Source organism: Ctenopharyngodon idella, chromosome 1 (genome assembly GCF_019924925.1).
Source record: "Ctenopharyngodon idella isolate HZGC_01 chromosome 1, HZGC01, whole genome shotgun sequence".
Classification (NCBI taxonomy): Eukaryota; Metazoa; Chordata; class Actinopteri; order Cypriniformes; family Xenocyprididae; genus Ctenopharyngodon; species Ctenopharyngodon idella.
Window position 1 is genome coordinate 19,488,945 of NC_067220.1, and position 19,900 is coordinate 19,508,844.

General features: G+C 35.3%; 1 protein-coding gene across 1 annotated transcript; it reads right to left on the reverse strand.

Moving 5' to 3' along the window:
* Positions 1–257: 257 nt before the first annotated feature.
* klhl2 (kelch-like family member 2) lies at positions 258–19,789 on the reverse strand. The gene is made up of 15 exons (XM_051903961.1): positions 19,439–19,789; positions 18,737–18,862; positions 17,421–17,527; positions 16,294–16,415; positions 13,661–13,823; positions 13,418–13,527; positions 11,791–11,907; positions 11,484–11,633; positions 10,029–10,146; positions 8,778–8,975; positions 5,799–5,900; positions 4,672–4,800; positions 4,441–4,581; positions 4,168–4,311; positions 258–1,611 (listed from the first exon to the last, which is right to left on the reverse strand). Exons 1-15 carry the CDS (start codon positions 19,453–19,455, stop codon positions 1,583–1,585), a joined length of 1,773 nt encoding a protein of 590 aa, XP_051759921.1. The 5' UTR covers positions 19,456–19,789; the 3' UTR covers positions 258–1,582.
* Between the last annotated feature and the right edge of the window lie 111 nt (positions 19,790–19,900).

Consider the following 19,900-nt stretch of genomic DNA (forward strand, 5'->3'; position numbering starts at 1 on the left):
TTTTGAAAACCTACAGGGGAAGGTGATGTATTTTATGAATAAAGTGTTAATAATGGAGTATTCAAACAAGATAATTTCTCTCACTGTCGTTTCACCCACGCATTATTTTGTACCAAATACATGCATTATTTAACGGAATATATTTTTAGTACAAGTATAAGTTTTTACATTGGAAAAACTAGGCTAACAATAATTTGTCTTGTGCTTCATGTGAACACAGACACTCTCCACTTACACAAAAAACTCATAATGTTAGGTATATTTACTAGAAGCATGTTTATTATTAATGATATAAAACAAGTTATGAAACTTCAAGAACACAACATTCCTCTTGACAATTCCTCTGACAATTAATAATACACTGTTGTATATATATTCATTAATAGGCTTGGTGACAATAGTTAAAGAGAGTTAAATACTAAACAGCAAGAGCAGAATAGAGAAAACCATTAAAGTTACAGAAAACAAAGAAGGAAAAAAGAGAGAAAGAGAACAAAAAGAGAGAAAAGAAAGAAATTGTACCTTTATACTTCTTCAGCGTTCAATACCGCTAGTACAGAGAGAGCACGTCACGTTGGTTAGTGAGTACAGCAGTAGTTTAAGAATGGCACACAAACATCAGTATTTAGAACCATGCAAAGCGGTTTAATACCCAAGCAACCAGCATCAGTCCACAGTATCGTGCATGCCGAAGCGTTCAAGTTAACATTTCGAATATGTCAAAGATCGCAATTCTTGAACAACCGGACCACAAAAAAAAAAAAAAAAAAAAAAGATACTAAAAGAAAAAAACAACAACAGACGGTTCAAACTTTAAGACTTCAAATGTTGTTTGGCAAACAAATTGCAAAATGTAAAAGTTTGTTCATTTTCAGTAGAGACCCTTCTTGCATATAGGCAAAGTTTCAGCTCTAACCATAAAACAAAATTCACATCATTATTATCATCATCATCCAACCTTCGTAATGAAGATGGTTAAAGTCCAGTGACTTCATAAACAACCTTCCATGAGGCAACAAAGTGCTGGTCCTAAACTAGACACATTTTCCCTCAAACGTTATTTGAATAAGCAAAAACCATCAATAAGTTCCTTCAGATCAAGAGATCAAGCAGCAAAAATCTCTGGCCATCCTCTCGGCTCAAACGCAGGAACGTTTTGATCATGTCACAGACGTGCTGGCCAAATTTTTTGCACCAGTCTTTTCTTAGAGGTTAGCAACATTGTGTTTCGGTCCTGCTTCTTCAGTGCTCCTCAAAGTGCAATAAACTTCATTACTGACTACTCTCAAACAAGAGAAACAGAAAGAAAAGAGAGATAAAGAGTGTGTAAGTGTTTAGCTAGAGACAAAAGAGGTAGTGTGAGAATGCTTGTAGTTAAGTATCTGAATGAGTTTGTGAATGTGTGTAAGACAGAGAGAGAGAGAGAGAGAGAGAGAGAGAGAGAGAGAGCAGTATTCTCCAGGCCATGTCCATTGTGAAGCAGTTCCAGGATGAAGCTTCAGTCATCGTAAGAGCTTCAGTGTGAGCGAATCCTCTGCTGTATGTCAGCTTCAGCTTCAGTGTTCAACAGCTCCACAGCTGCTCAGAGAGGCTTATCAATGACCGTCACACCTACACACACAGACAGAGGCTCAGCACAGTCATTCAAAAAAGGACTTGCTAATACAGCAATCATTAATAATAATCACAACATGAAACTGGGTGTGGGAAATGAATAGGGTTGGGTACTGAAACCCGTACCTATATGACCGATATGTACCGGAAGAATCAGAAAGCAGATTTCGGAGCCACTTAAATGCCTAAAGTGTTGATTGAAATATTCTGTGCATCATGTGATCAACTGCTAAATTCAAACGTGCTTTCTCACTTATAAAATAAAAGTGATACATCTATCATACAACGCTATTGTGGCTGCGATGTGTCACGTGAGAAGCATGACGTAAGGGTCGCCTTGTGCAGGACATGCAATAAGTCAGGAGAGATGTCGTATATAGTCATATTTCTGCAAAAGAACTGCTGAAATTTGAAGCTGGTTTGTAGCATTCTAAGAATACTGACTTTGCTGTTATTAGTACTGTAACTGTTATTTAGTGTTAAATTATTATAGTTGGGTTAGGTGGCTTAGGTTTTATTGTGAATTTGTTATTTAAATTTGTTGTGTTTTGTATTTACTTATATTTATATATTTAAGTATACTTTATACTTTTAATATTTTGTTCAATGTAAAGAATTTATTATTTTTTTCAATAAAAAAGACATTTCTTTAATATCATCCACCGCTGTTTTGTTGCTCTTTTTTGTTAAGTATTGGTTCAGACACCGTTTAGGCACCAATACCATCTTAAAAGTATCAATTTGGCACCAGTATTGTAAAAACCAAAACGATACCGAACCCTATAACCCTATTAATATTAAATTATTTAATATATTAATTATATTAATACAAATAAATTACATTGATATATTTTTACATTTTTATATACTATCTAAAATCAAAATTCACACACACACACAAAAAAAAAAAAGTAAACAAATGATTTTGCATGCATTGTTGTACATTATGTAATAATTGTTTTATTCGGCTGATAGAGATAATTACAAAGTGGCCAAATATTAACTTGGCTGATGCTCGGTTCTATCACTATTAATTTACATGCAGAATGATGAAACATTTGTGACTTTTGAACACCAGGTCATACGTTGTACAAATACACTAATTAACCACTAGATGGGGCCCTTTCCCATTCTGTGCTCTCTTCTGGTCTCTAATGGGGGCCTCAGGTATCTGTTAATATTTGACTGCTTTCATAAAATAGTTTCAATTAAACACAGTATGATCCTGTTCTTAGACCGTAACACTGGCTTCTGCATAACTGATGATGCTAGAAAATTCTAAAAAGTCTATCAAAATGCCCCATTATGCTTCTTCAAATATTACCTTTTTAATGCAGTGTAATATAGCTGTTCGTGCCTGCTAAGTTTTAAAGATCAAAGTGCACGACTAATAAATTATTGTCTCCTAAAAGAAAGAATCGATTCTAACAAATTTGCATAATGCCAGCCTATGGTCTTCATTGGCTGCCCGCAAATAAAGTCTACTTTGACCCGCCCCCAAACACTGTATTTGGAGCTTAGGCCTGAAAGAGTTTTTTGTCGACATGTCAAGAAGACGCTGTTTTCAGCGCTGTGAATCAACTTTGCATCCACTTCAAAAGGATGAGGACTCGTGCTGGAATTGATATACGGAAAAACTGTCGCCATCATTCATATGACTGTGTATCAAGCACTGAGGAAGCCTTCAGAGCTGAAATTCAGATATGGTAATAGGCATTTCGTTTCCGACACGCACTGTAAGCGGTAGACCAATCACAACAGACTGGGCCGTCTGACCAATCAGAGTAGAGCATGCTGGTGGTAAGGAGGGGTTTAGTGAGACTGAATCTTCGAACGAACCATTTTCAGACTCTTTGAGAAATGAGGTGATGTGTGATGTATATTATGATAAAATTAAAGTGTTTTTTGACCTTGGATGAATGTAAACCTAACCTATTGTAGGAGACCTCTAAAACAAAATTAGGAAACTTTAAAATAGCATAATAGGGGAACTTTAAACCATTTTAGGCTGTTTTGGCAGTGACATATTTGTTTTTACTGTTTTTGAAATAAATCTCTTATGCTCACCAGGCTGTACGTCTTAGATCAAATCAACAGTAAAAACAGTAAAATTGTGACATATTACAATTTAAAATAACTGTATTCTGTTTTAATATATTTCAAATAAACAATGTAATTTATTCCTCTGATGGCAAAGCTGAATTTTCAGCATCATTACTCCAGTCTTCAGTGTCACATGATCATTCAGAAATCATTCTAATATGCTGAATTTGCTGCTAAAGAAAAAATTCTTATTATCAACATTGAAACAGTTGTGCTACTTAATATTTTTGTGGAAACCATGATACTTTATTTCAGGATTCTTCTATGAACAGAAAGTTCAAAACGAAAGCATTTATATAAAATTGAAATCTTTTGTAAAATTATGTCTTTACTGTCACTTTTGATCAATTTAATGCGTCCTTGCTGACTATAAGTATTTATTTATTTATTTATTTTATAAAAACAATATACAAGTAGTCTGCCATTTTGAACATAATCTCTTTTTCTGACCTGCGTAGCTGCGTCCTGTGCTCATGCAGGTGGGCAGTAGGGTCCATTTATCAGTGTTTGGATTGTAGAACTCCACTGAAGCCAGGTTGCACGAGCCATCATCACCACCAATCACATAGAGCAGGTTATTCACGGCACACACACCTGAAACGCACAAAGTGATTGAAATATACTGTTAATCCATAAACATCACAGGTATAATTTTTTCATGTTAGCTGGCACAGTGATGCATGTTGTGCTGTTCAGCAAGGATGTAGCATTCGACCAACTCACCTGCGTTCCTGCGGCACATGTTCATATCAGCCACCTGTTTCCATGTGTTAGTGGCGTGGTCATACACCTCACAGCTCTTTCTAACCAAAGGGCCATCGTGCCCACCTACTGCATACAGCAGACCTTTTAACACACCAACACCTGTCCAACACAAACATTTGTGGTTTACACAGATACATGTTGACTGCCAGCATATGTGAAGGTATGCGTGGGAGCGTGTTTGTGCATTACCTGCACCACTACGACGGGTTCCCATCTCTGCTGTGTAAGTCCATTCATTGGTGTTGGGGTTATAGGCCTCAACAGTACTCAGACACTGACGTGTTGCTCCGTCATACCCTCCGACCGCATAAAGCAAACCTAAAAAGAGAGAGTTTGAAATCATCAGCTGAAATCAAGCTGTTCGATATTAAACATTTTTTGAAAAAATAAAAAAATGTGTTGCACAAAAACACAATATTCAGTTAACTTCAACCAAAGCTAAAATTATAAAGCTAAAGTTTAGCTAACTGTTTCATGATCAATCCCAAATTAAAATGTATTATGTAAAATTATATGTATTAAATAATATATTAGGCAATGTAATACTAAAGAAAAATAAAGTTTGGGGTTGTTGTGTTGTTTTATGCATTTATTTGATAATAAATACAGTAAAACAGTTATTGTGTAATTTCAGTATTGTGAAATCTTATTTAAAATAACTTTTCATTTTAATATGTTTTAAAATGTAATTAATTCCTGTGATGACAAAGCTGAATTTTCAGCAGCCATGACTCCAGTCTTCAGTGTCACATGATCCTTCAGATGTTGAAAACAGTTGCACTGAATAATATTTTATATATTTATTAATTTTATATTTCTTTTTTCAGGATACTTGGATGAATATAAAGTTCAAAATGACAGCATTTATTTGAAATATATATTTTTTGCAATTAAGAGATTTACTGTCACTTTCTATCAATTTAATGCAAACTTTCTGAATTATTAAAAAAAACAATCTTACTGACCCAAAGCTTTTGGCAGTGTATATGATTCTGTTCATTATTAATGATTATTATTAATTAATTAATTTATTATATTATTATCATCATTACTATTTTATTGGCATTACAATGTAAGCACTAAGCAGCATCAAAACAAAATTTGCAAATACATTAATATGGTAATATACTTGTTATTACAGGTAAGGCAATTATGTATACATTTTGTATAATATGTAATAGGACCCTGGTCTCAAAAGGTTGAAGATCCCTTGTTTAGTCATTATCAAATGCCAAACAACACATAACAGCAACGTACGTCTATTGGCTGTGGTCATACATATACAGATGGTGACTGGTTTCTTGGCAGTCACTAACCTCCAACAACGCCGACTCCAACACTGCTACGTCGTGTGTTCATGGGATTGACGTGGAACCACTCATTGGCCTTAGCGTTATATGCTTCTACAGTAGCTAAACCTGCAAACCAACATTTTTATCATTGTAATAGTCACAGATGTAGGAATACAGTACATGTTCATCAGTTGTTCAATCCAATCATGGCAGTACCCACCTTTGAGGCCCAGACCTCTGTACTTTTTCCTAGGTGTATAAAAGTTGTGAAATAATTTACTATCAATAACTGCACTGTACCTAATAATAACTTGGTGCTGCAAAGATACTGCACAACACCAAGATAACTGACTTTCTCATCCAAGTTGATTGAATAGGAGTGTAACAGCGCTCGTCAATGTAAACGTGACTGAGATGGCCAGTCAAATAAAAAAAGGTGGGACTTACTGTTACTTTTTTACAGAAGCTGAGCAGTCAGAAAGTGAGATGTAAGAAGTAGCTAAAAATTTTGATTAGTGTTTACAGTGTATTTAACTGTTACAAAAGAAATGTTAAATGACCAACAGTAATATACAGTAATGGAAGCAACTCAACCAGAGCCGCTTTCAGCATAGGCAATAAGATTAAGAATGAATGTGTGCATATTGTAAATTCACTTATCATCCTCAGAACTACATTAAAACATGGAAAAATCAGTGTTTATTAGGTTGTGGTTAGGACAGTCATTTAGCCTAAAAAAAAATAAAAAATAATTGCAAACAGATGCATTACTTTTCGATAAATCCTTAATAAATTTCTTTAATTTTCTCTTTATGACAAGAAATCCCCAATTGTCTGCAACCTTTGTATATTGATATGTCCATATTTAAAGTGATAGTTCACCTGAAATGACAATTCTATTATTATTTAGTTATCATTTACCTATTCAAACTTTCCATTCCAAACTCAATTTTTATTTTTCATTAACTTTTTCATGACCATGCATTTACTGTGTTCACTGACAAACAAAAATGAAAAAGATCAGTGGTGACTCCAGGATTTTTTCTAACAGTTCAGAGAGTGTGCTAATAATTTTTTTAAGTGCATCAATAACTTCAATATCCTCCTTTTATTTTTATTAAATTAATATCCTGAATTTTATTTATTTAATTTTCCATTTTTACCTTAAAACTATATTTACAAGGTCACATTGTAAAGTGTGCACAGTAACTAAGCACGTCATCAATTTCACTGAACATCTTTATTATCACCTTATCAGCTTTTTGAATCAATAACGGTTTATTGAAACCTGACGGCTGATAGTCCCACCTACTGGCTGGAGAAGATAATGAGGGCTTTTAAAACTGCAGTGAGCTAAATGAACGAGATACTGTATATCCAGCTGCAGAACCGCAGTGCCAGCAGTTTCAGACCTGCAGCCACAGGACGGTGAGTCTTAGGGTATGTTTACATGACAAAAAAAAAAAAAAAACGGATTTTTTTTTTCTTTGTATAGATGACTGCCAAAATGATCCCCATTCACACTGATTGGCAAAAACGTCAGTAGTTGGCGATGCCACTTTGTACATACACATTCTTTTACAGAGCACTCATGCCAAACAAGCATGGCCCTGTCCCAAATGGCACCCTGAACACTCGCATTCTTAAAATGACAAATGTGACACCCTACAGTCTCATGGACTTAACAGACATGCGCACGCAGCAGCCATTATAAGTCCACAAGACCAAAAGTGCATATGAAGTGTGCCATTTGGGACAGGGCCCATGCCTATAGACTAAACACGGAATAGTGTGCATGCGTCACTGTTTTCAGAGATCTGCATTTTTGTTGTTTACACTCTTGTTTACACGTGCACTCTGAAACCCGTTTTCAAGTTTTTTCAAATATCCAAATTTTCAGGCCCCCAAAACGCTATTGTAATGTAAATGAAAAGCCAAAACGCATAAAAAGTTTTCCGTTTTCAACTAAACATGGAATGTATAGGCGTCTATAGGTGCGTAGTTTTTCTTTACAAAGTGACATCGCCAACTACTGGCCTGGCAGCAGAATACAGAGTTTTTAATTGTTTTCGTGGATCCGTGTGAACGGGGATCATTTTGACAACGTTGTCGTCTGTAAGCAAAAAACACAAAGGAAAAACGTTTCCATTTTTAGTACATCATTGCTGTGTAAACATACCCTTAAAAGAGTTCTGTTGCCTATAGGGTAAAACATCATTTTCTTTTATTAAATATGAGCTATTTTTACATGGATTTTGATCAGATTAGTATCTACAATATTTTTGTTTTTTTAGGGCAAACAAAGTGCAATAATTTATATTAAAATCTATATTATTTGACGTTTATAACGTGAGTGAATCTTCAAAAAGACCAGGTGCTTTCGACAATAATCAGGGGTTTAAGCCACCAAAGTAGCTACTCACCAATAGCAGATTACAAGAGGACAATACGTCTGTCGTTATCTTCTGAGCCATTCTGAGATGTGTCTGAAGTCCGCGATCTTTTGCTTCATATTTAATAGTGCTCCATTATGATCGCTGTTGATGAAGAGCTTAATATGATCCCTATTCGCTAATGCGCGCCGTACCTGAGCGTGGCTTAGTTGACCCCTTCCCCACATCAAGACCATATAGGCACATTAAACATTTATTAAGCCTTAATTTATTTTTTAGGTTTTTAATGTGCCGGTGCTATGCAAATTTCTGGCGTGGCTATAGCAACGGCAAGCCCCGCCCTAGCGCCGCCACTGAAAAAGACTGGCATGGTTTTAAAGCTATTGTTATCCAATTTTTGCCCTCCAGAAATCTTAAAATGCACATATATACAACAGACCTCAGTATTTCTAAAACCCTGCTTATGATCGCAATTATTATTATTAAGTTCATAGTAATAAGCATTGTTACCCTAACTAACATAACAGTTATGCACTTCTCCACATAAAGAAATGGTGCTGCAACATCGTAAAAGCATTTTGACTCAAGATGAATATACTGCAGGTGTTACCTGTGCTGCCATCAAAGCCCCCTACAGCATACAGCAGTCCGTTGAGGACAGCGGACCCTAGTGTTGACCTCCGGTCCTGCATGCTGCTGACGCAACACCACTCATCTTTTACTGGGTCGTAAGCATCCACCGTTCTCACACGCAATGACCCGTTGAAACCCCCAACAGCATACACAACACCGCCCATGTACACCACACCTATAAAATAAATTAGAAATATATTTTTGTGAACATTTAAATCAGTTGGTGAGTGAAGATTTTTATTTGTTATATAAGATTGTTATTCATTAATTATTTTGTATTTCATAATTTATTTTACATTTTGCTGAAAAGCCATAAATAGCAGGTTTCATTGTGACAACTTATCCCATATAGTCTCACAATTATCTATATATTATATGCAACCCTGTTTCTGGGTTACACTACCATTCAAACGTTTTGAGTTGGTAAGATTTTTCTAAATGTTTTGAAGGCTGCATTTATTCGATCAAAAATACAGTAATATTGTGAAATAATTAAAAATAACTTAAAATGCTAAATTTCTATGTTAATATATTTTAAAATGTAATTTATTCCTGTGATGGCACAGCTGAATTTTCAGCATCATTACTCCAGTCTTCAGTGTCACATGATCCTTCAGAAATCATTCTAATATGCTGAGTTGCTGCTCAAGAAACATTTCTTATTATTATCAATGCTAAAATATTGAGTTGTGCTGCTTAATATTTTTTGGAAACTGTGACAATTTTTCCAGGAACAATTTTTCTTTAATGAACAGAAAATTTTAAAAACCGCATTTATTTGTGATAGAAAACTTTAGTATCATTATAAATGTCTTTACACTTTTGATCAATTTAATGCATCCTTGCTGTATTAATAGCTACTAAAAAATGTTATCACCAAACTTTGAATGGTAGTTTATGTTGTCAAAAAAATATGAATGTGTCTTTTTTCCTTGGACAATAATTTTGGAAATGTTCTAATGTTTTTGTTTTGTCATTGAGACGTATATACATACATTTAAACCCAACAGATTTTTACCCTCTCAGCTCATGTTTTCTGTGTAAATAAATTATATGCCACATAAAAAGCCTGTGAACGCACCTTTTTGTGGTACATATGCCACTTAAAATGTGTCCCCTTTTGCAATGTAAAGACAGTGAATTTTCATTTTTTACCCACATAAGGTGTCCAAAACGCCAATGATCTTGAATGCCAGTCATTGTCAATGATAAGAATGTGCCTGCTCACCTGCTCGACATCGTCTGGAGGGTAATTCTGCCACTTGGAACCATCTCTCCTCCTCAAAATCATAGCACTCCACACTGCGAATGGCTTTAGGGGCCTGTCCCCCCACTACCACCATCACCTTTAACACACATGTGAGAAAAGAATCAAAACCCTCTAGAACATTTTTATCTAGTTTAACTTATTTTATATATAAGTTATTTTAGTATAAATTCTTAGAAACATAATCTTTGAATCCATGTTTGTTTAAATTTTTTTTTTTTAAATATAATGCCTTCAAAAACATCAAGTAGTGTAACCAAGTAAAAAATAACATATTTCCTTACACCTTGAAAGCATGCAAGCACCCACATCTTAATCATTATGAATTCATACATTTTATGGCATTTTTGGGAGCAGTGTTATTTTAGCATTATTTATATGCTAGTTAAGTATGTTTTTTTTTATTTTTTATCATTTTAATTTTAGTTTAGGTCAACTAGTCAACTAGTTGTCTGTCACGGCACAGCACAAGAGAGACGCTCTGTGCTGCACAAACACGTCTACTGTGTGTTGCGGGTATGTGTGCGGTACAAGAAATAACAAGGAAAGCGGTACAAGCTTTGACTCGTTCGTGTTTCCAGATTATGCTATAAAAACAGCGAACAAGAACAAACCCACAATAAACAAAATAATTCCAAATGCTTTATGCTGAAAATAAGACCAAAATATCTCGACCCACACCTGCTCAGCCAAGCTTAAACAACAAGCCCAAAACGCTTATAATAAGTGGACATGGCAACACTTAAAGAGCACACTCTGTGAAGCAGCCTTTAAACAAAACACGACATCTCCATCAACTGTGCTTTAGTTAAAATTGCTGAACATAACGAGTCTTTTGTCGCTGTCATATTTCTTTGGTCAGAATACCAAATACGTGAGCCGTAGCTATGGAGTCAATCATCGCAGTTTTGGGAGTGAGTAGTGTTCTGGACACACATGGAACATTAGCTTATTGGACTCACTCTCGCATTTAAATGTGGTTATCAGTCCTGAAACTTTACAGTGTGTATGTGGCCTATGCGTATAAGCTCCTATATCACTTTGAATATTATTTAGCAGTATTTTAAAAACATTTATATTACATTTGTACATACCACATCGATACTGTGACATATGATTATAAATTTGTTAAATATCAACCTAATAACATTTAAATTTTTTTTTTTTTTTAAACAAAACATTTTGACCAGAGTGTCCACAATCACATTAGAGATGTATCCTAGCGGTTGGCATACATTCTGAGTTGATTCCATACATTCTAAGATGGGTGACAAGAGTTTGAATCCAGCTTGTATTATGTGCAGATCATGTTCCCCCTCTTCATCCAATGACTTCCTGCTCTTTACAGCTGATATCAATTAAAATGTCCAAAATTTAAAAACAAAACTGACCATAATCAAGACTGTCCTTACAAACCTTTGGGTAGCTGATGGGTGTTCTCACTCTGGTGCGGATGGTCTTCATCATGGAGCGCTGCTCAGCAGGCAGCAGGTGGTACTTCATGGCTTCAATAAGGTAGTCTTTACAGGCGCTGCTGTTCTTTACTAGAGTTTCCTCTTCCACTCTCTACACACACACACACAAAGTTAAATTACATTAAATTAAATTAAACTACATTAAATTACAAAGAACATCAAAACACACATTTACTGCATTTGTACACACACACACACACACACACACACACACACACACACACACACACACACACACACGCACACACCTGTACGAGGTATTCTCTGGAAAGAAGGGGCAAGCGAACATGTTCCATCAGATGAGCCATGTGTTCCTGACGCACATCTTTATCATGCGTGACCCACGCTATGACCGCTTCAAACACCTACAAACACACAAGGAAAGTTTATACCAAATTATATTAGTCTCAAGTGACTGAAATCACAAATGGTCAGCACGAAAAACAGGTGTAAACAAGGTCCAAAACATTTTGAGATCCTATTCACTGCAATCACATATGCAGATAGATATGCATGTGACCACATCACATTTGTAAAGTGAACATCAAAGCACCACCTACTCATCTGTCAATCATAAAAAACATTAAAATGCTTTTAAAAATCCAGCTTCAAACATGTGGCAAGTTCTTAGAAACATTTTCTTTGTATTCCTGTTTGTTTTTAAACTAACATTTTTCAATAAAAGTTTAATATATATAATATATATATATATATATATATATATATATATATATATATATATATATATATATAAACTCTTAAGAACTCTAAAAAAAAAAATTCCATCACATAAAAAGTAGTAAGTATTTCCTTACACTTTTGATGTATGCGAGTGCCCACATCTTTATCATCACAAATTCATACATTTTATGACATTTTTGGAGAGCAGTGTTATTTTACTATTATTTATATGATATTATAGTTATTAATATTTTGAGTTAGATTTTATTTTTTACATTTTTTTAAACAAATTTTGATATTTATGCTTTTGTCATTTTAAATAGTTTTTGTTTATTAATGTTACTATTTAGTTTTTTTTTTTCAGTTTTAATTTTAGTTTGAGTTCAGTTTTAGTTTTTATTTATTTTCATTTAATAATTATCTTCCTTTAACTTGGCAACATTTCTAATATTCACTTAGTTTTTCATCTAATATTTGTATTTTATTTTATTTCATATTCATTTAAATTAACAAAAAAGTTGTAGTTTTAGGCTTAGTTAATGATAATAATCCTGTTGGGGAGTCACAACATAGACATAGACATTTTTTAACCTGAACTAATCTTGCTTTGTTATAAAAATATTATTTGTCAAATGATCTGATATTTTAAGACATTTATTGACCTTGACACTGTCATTAGAGTCTGAAGGGCTTCCGTATATGATATTATTTCCTATTATATGTTTATTTTCTGCAAAAATAACAATTCGGTCAAATTTGAATGCATGTAGCCACTAAAGTAGACACATTCTCCTCAAACACAGGAGAGATTTCTGAGATGCATGTCAATACCAGGTGTAAATAGCATTCTGTCCTAGCTGACAACTTGTGACTGGATCACCAGAGATGAATGTCAATACCATGTGGAAAAAGGCTAAAATTAATAAAAACACAAAAATATGTTATCTTTAGAAGCTGGTGTTGCCATGGCAAAAAAAAAACAGCATGGTGCCCACGCCTTGCATCTTCCAACTCTTGTTTCCATGACGATAAACAAGCTCTCACCACCAACAGCTACAGCTATTCCCATAGTGTTATTGTACCAGCAGTATGTTACCATGGTAACAGAGCTGCTAAAGTCTGCATGATAAAATCACCTGTGTGCTGCTATAGTTACAGATCACTAGCAGGAAACCTCATCAAACCTGATGTTACCTTTTCTTCTGATGGAATGGTCAGTTTGTCACTTGCTATGAGGCTGCAGACTTGCTCCATGCCCAGATTGAGAAACTCCTCACTCTGCACGACCTCTGAGAAGTGCTGCTCTGTGAGTGTCAATGAGTGGGAGAGAGATTGAGACTGTTAAACAGAGTTACTGACACACAAAAAGAAACATAACTATTGTGACTATCATGTACATGAATTTCTCGCTTTTCTCTTGTATGGACGGATACACACCTGCGTACGTGTTGGCGAGATTGAGCAGCTCCATGCAGGCGTGCAAATCGGCAAAGGCGCGGATACCGAGGCAGTTGGTTGGGTGAAGTTGAGTTATGAGAAACTCGCAGCAGGCCTTTTTAACTTCCTGCAACTGCAGCAGACCAGCGGCAGGCAAGAGCACCTAAACACACACACACATAAACAGAAAATACCTCACACACAACCTCAAGAATGCTTCAAGAATTTGATCTGCTGTATTTTTATTTGTCCAGGCAATATTTTTTCACGTTGAATATTCTGTTTCCTGCATAAATACTTCACATTACATAAGAAAAATGGGTTGCAAATGTTGTTTTTTGACATTTGCAAGGAAGTATACACTCTGGATGCACTCCTGCCTATGTTAGATGTGTAATGGATGTCTTTTGCATTGTTTTTTAAGCATCTCATGCCATTGAACGCTGCATGAAGTTAAAAGTAGGCCACGCTACACTTTATCTGACTGTTTTTAATGGAAAAATGTGTCTTGTAAGATATCATGATTTTTGATCGTGGACGATTAAAATGTCTCCACGATCTGCTTTTTAAGAAAAATTGTAGTTCATTTTATCAGTTGAAGATCTGGTGCCTCCGTCCCAACATACTGAACGACGCCATGTACATTCACATCACGTTATGCAGAGATAGGGTTACGCTCACGTGACATTGCAGTTATTCACAATCACAAAAGTTTCTTATTTGCATACGTTTTAAAGCCTTGCTGGATAAAATGTATTGGCCACCTCCTGCATCGGCATCATATGCACGCGTCTTGCTGCTCACGTGAACAGCGTCGGCCAATACTGAGCCGGCGTTCTAACAGAAGCACTGAACGTAAACAGCATACAAGAATGACACAGAAAAGAAGATATTGTTGAATAAAGTCGTTATTTTTGTTTAGTTTTTGCGCACAAAAAGTATTCTCGTCGCTTCATAACATTAAGGTTGAACCACTGTAGTCACATGGACTATTTTAACGATGTCTTTAGTACCTTTCTGGACCTTAAAAATTGGTGGTGGTTAAGTGGAGTCAGAGAGCTCTCGGATTTCATCAAAAATATCTTAATTTGTGTTCTGAAGATGAACGATGGTCTTACCGGTTTGGAAAGACATAAGGGTGAGTAATTAATGACAGAACTTTAATTTTTGGGTGAACTAACCCTTTAAACATTTTATCTGCACGCTGTTCTGACATTTGCTTTTCTGAGCGAGTACACCCGAAGTGCACGCATACTAAAAACCTGTCAAACAGCACGTGAGTACTGAACTATGTTATCTTTCATGTCTCATTGCACTTAAACTGTCAAATACACACAAGGTTTACAGAAACAGATTATGTCTTATGTGAACGTAAACAGTTGGGAGAAAACCGGATGCGTATCTGTATATTAGATCTGTGCATGAGGTTTTAAAGTGACAGCAGCCTAATAAACCGGCTGCCGCTCGTCATTAAAGTTAATCAACAAAAGACAGAAAAAAATCACTTACTGCTCTTCACTGAATAAGTTCAGTAGCTTTAATAAGAATCAGTGTATATATAATTTATACAGTGAAGTCTAGTGTTATATTTTTTCATGTTTATTCAAGTTTTGCTTTGAATACTTCACTTACTGTGAAAAAATAAAGCACTGTTTATTTCATTTGTATATTATAATGTATTTGTAATGTGCATCTTTGTTCTTATTTTTAATAACAAAGATAAAATAATTAAATAAATAATTTCATTTTCACCCACCCCTACTTTGGCCTAAATGGTCTGTCAGTCTTTTTTCTTTTATATTTTGTTATCTTCTAAGGCTACATTTTTAAAATATGGAAATTTGTTTGGCTGTACTGCTCCGTCACTTGCAAATTAGTAAAGCCAATCAACAATTACCCTCGCACACCTGTAGGTGTATAGGAAAAAAGACCAAAAACAAGTCAAAAATCAAAACCGAAAAAATCCCACACACTATCAATACTTGCACACGTATCAAAATAGCTTTATTCACAAAGTTTCGGTCCCATGACCTTTATCAGGCATACCTGATGAAGGTCAATGGACCGAAACGTTGTGAATAAAGCTATTTTGATAGTTGCAAGTATTGATAGTGTGTGGGATTTTTCCATTTTTAAAATAGTAAAACCAACATGAAAAAATTGTGAATTGTGATTTTCCTGAAAAAAAAGAAAGAAAAAAAAAAAAAGATATTTTTGCCATATCTCCCACCTCACCCCTTTTCACCTCTATTTGCTCAAAAGAAGCTTTACGCACATGCAAAATGAATTGACAGGATAAAAGCCAGACTGGGCAAGTTACAGTACCGTCAGCTGGCCCCGGGCCATTCTTATTGTAAGCCCTGCAGCAAAGTTTGCATTTGAGTCCCTTCCTTAAAAATTCGGCCTCATTTTAACACCCTCCGTCTAGTCAAATGTGCAGACACAGACACATAAGCTACTGACACCCACCCACACAGCACACAAACACGCACACTTCCTGGATGTGATTTTCTGTCCTCTCAGAGTAATACCAAAGAACACAACATAAAAAAAAAATACAGATTCAATCAACTGTGTTTTTAGGTCATATTTTCTTAGCATGCAAAAAGTCACTCACATACACACACACACACCTGCACATTCTCCTCCGTTACTTGGATCTCAGCAGTGTAAACATAATCAATCAGCATTCCCAGAGTCCAGCCGTCAATCTCTTTGATTCGAACCTTCTTCTGACGGCTCTCGGTCATCTCTCCTACAAACACAAATATTTACAAATTTCATTTTAAATATTCTTTAGCCTTTTGAGAAAATACACACACATACACACACACGTATATTTTTTTTCCCTCATATTTATAATTGTATATTTTATAAAACTACAATATATTTTATGCAGTCTAATGTAGTTCAATTAAGCACAAATAAATGTAGAATAACAAAATAACAATAACAAAATTATAAGTTTAACTTAAAAGGTAAAAGTGATGTCTGGGGTGCTGGAGGAAGGAATACGGTTCCCAGCATGCACTATGGCATGTATAAATAATCCAAATTACTGTTTACTGCGTTATTTGGACTGGTGTTGTTGTGTTAGTGGCTTCTGTATGTTATGCAAAGCTCTAAATCTCAGCCCTCAAATATGTCACTGTCATAGTAGTTTGTATGCTCGATGTTCAAGGCACATTAAATTGGTTTAAAAAGGCCTAGTTTTTATCTCTGGGTCATTATTTTCTAAAATCTTTGCATCCTTAGTGGCAGCAATTTTTGTTAGCTGAGCAAATATTGCATGAATTAACAGTGAATTTACTGTAAAACAAACCATGCAAAGTGAACCTTTTTTTGTGCATTTATTAGTACAAAACCTGAGTGAGTCATTTTGATTTCTCATCATAAGAGCGAAGACTATTTTCCTATTTGTCCATTATTTTTATTATTTTTTAAATTATGTACCCTGCATAAGATATGCATGGGTGTATTACTATATTCCAGCAGCTCTGACTGTATGTCCATCTAATGGACTAATTTGACGTTCCATTGATGTGAATGTGTGAGTGTGTCATAATGTCTTGGTAAATGTCTAAATGTCTTATTTTTATTAATTACATAGCACCTTTAATACTATTTTATTATTTACTATAATATTGTATTGTAATAATACTTATTTTTCTAGTCATTACTTGTGTATAATGCTTTGGCAATATTAAACACAATCATGCCAATAAAGCATTTGAAATTGAAAAACTGTGTGTATTCTCACCTGTAAACATAGCATGGAAGTAAGGACTCCCAGCAGCTAAGACGACTCGATGTGCAGCTATCTCCACATCCTCCGCAATGATGGTGACATCACACAGCACACTCTGACTGCAGAGAGAGAAGATTTCATACACACTGACCAGTTCTTAAAAACACACAGTGGCCCCAAAACGTATTTGGACACTTTTGGACAAAATGTCTGAATGATGTTGCATTTTTAAATTACAAACATCAAACCATGTGGGATCTGCAAATAGAGGAAGTTCCTCATAACTAACATTTTCTGAGCCATTTAAAAAGACTTTCAAGCAACTGGTGTGAAGGTGATTTTTAGTGGCTTCCCTTAAATTCACACAGGTGTCCAAGCAGAGTAACTAAAGCGGCAGTTCATCACAGTTCATCCTACTTTCTGGGGACAGTGTGTGTGTTTTTAAGAACTGATCAGTGTGTCCACTGTTTTAGATTTTGAAAGAGCTTTTCTAAAATATTTAGTTTGAAATGTGTGCTTGTGCTAAGTCTGCATATACGATCAAAATACAGTAAAAAAGAATCATTGTGAAATATTAATTGTTAAAATAACTGTTTTACATTATTAATATATTTTTATATTTTATATATTTTTTTATTCCTGAATTTTCAGCATCATTATTCCAGTCTTCAGTGTCACATGATCCTTCAGAAATCATTCTAATATGCTGATTTGCTGCTCAAGAAACATTTCTTACTAATCCATGTTGAAAACAGTTGTGCATAATATTTTTTTGTGGAAAAATGTGTTTTTTTATGTTCAAATGAACAACATTTTTTGCATTTATTTGACCTTTTAATTAATTAATTTAAAGCATCAATAAATACAAGTATTAATTTCTTTTGTTTCTTTTCTTTGGACAGTACTGTATATTGTAAAAAAAATAAATGCCATTAGGTTTGATATTTTGATATATAATGCAGACATTTATAAATATTTTTTAAAGTTTCTTTTTTCTTCAACAAATACTTTGTTGCATCTGCATTAATATAACTGTTTTAATGTTACAACCTATGTTTGTGTTATAGAATAGTTAACCTCAGTCACCACTCACTTTCATTGCATCTTTAAAAAAACAAACAGACAAACAAAACTATAAAAGTGAACTTTGACTGAGGCTGTCATTCTGCCAACATCTTTTGTGTTCCACAGAAGAAAGTGATGAAAGCATTTTAATTTTTAGGTAAATTATCTTTTATGAGCAGAAACATAAAAACATTGTTTATAATCACTGTTATTCATAGTCACTGCATGACTTCTAACAGTATCACACACACACACACCCACACCTGCGGAGCTCGTTCATGATCCTGAAGGCTTTCTTCATGTGACGTGGATTTATGGTGACTGCACTCTGTTTCTCACACACATCATCCTTCAGCTCCACAGCTTTATGATGGCAAAGCTTAGTGCATCTGAAACACACACACACACACACACACACACACACACACACACATACACACACACACATATACACACACATATACACACTGAGTGGTGCATCGCCAAATGCTGTACATTACACAATCTTTACAGTGGCCATATGGTATGGAAGCTTGGTTTCGCCACAAAATAAAAACATAAAAAGGGTAATTGTGACTTTTAAATTCTGACTTTCCTCATAATTGCGAGTTTGTCTAACACAATTGACCTTTTTTTCTCAGAACTGCGTCCGAATTGTGAGAAAAAAAGCCAGAATTGTGAGATAAAAAGTTGCAATTACCTTATTTATGTTTTTATTCCGTGGCGGAAACAAGCCTCCATAATATGGCAATTGTCAAATGTGACATAAGTCAGTTCCTAAACATGTGAGAGAAAAAGTGTTGGAGGTGTGTGGACAAAGACAGAGAGATGTCATGTGATCTTATGGCTGAACTGATTTACTCTATATTGACATTACAGTAGTGTGAACACATGCAGGCGTCTCTCTCTCTCTCTCTCTCTCTCTCTCTCTCTCTCACACACACACAAACACAGACTGCTCTTACAGTGGATGTATCTCCATAGCGCTGGTTCTGTTCACATCAGTCTGCGTCTCTCCATCTCTGGTCGGGCTCTGTCGTTTAAATCCCCGCTGTGTCCCGTTCACCGAACCGAGCCGAACCGGGCTGGACTGAGTCCTGGTGTGCGGGTCCAGCTCCACTAACGAAAATGAAAATCGGCCTCAGAAACGGTGTCAGTGTGACTGACGTGTCCAGATAATGAGAGACAGATAGGTCCGTTGTGTGGGTGAAGACAGGACACATCCAGAGACTGAGACGCTATATCTCACATACAAAAACAAGAGTGAAGGAAAGAATGACACTCTCCTTCGGCGAAACACAAAAACACGAGCGGCCCCACAGCGCCCCCTTCTGCTGGAAGACCTCATCATGACAGACAAACGGGAGACGGCAATGTGCGTTTGATTACATCTCCAAGACCAAATTAAAGGGTTAGTTCATCCAAAA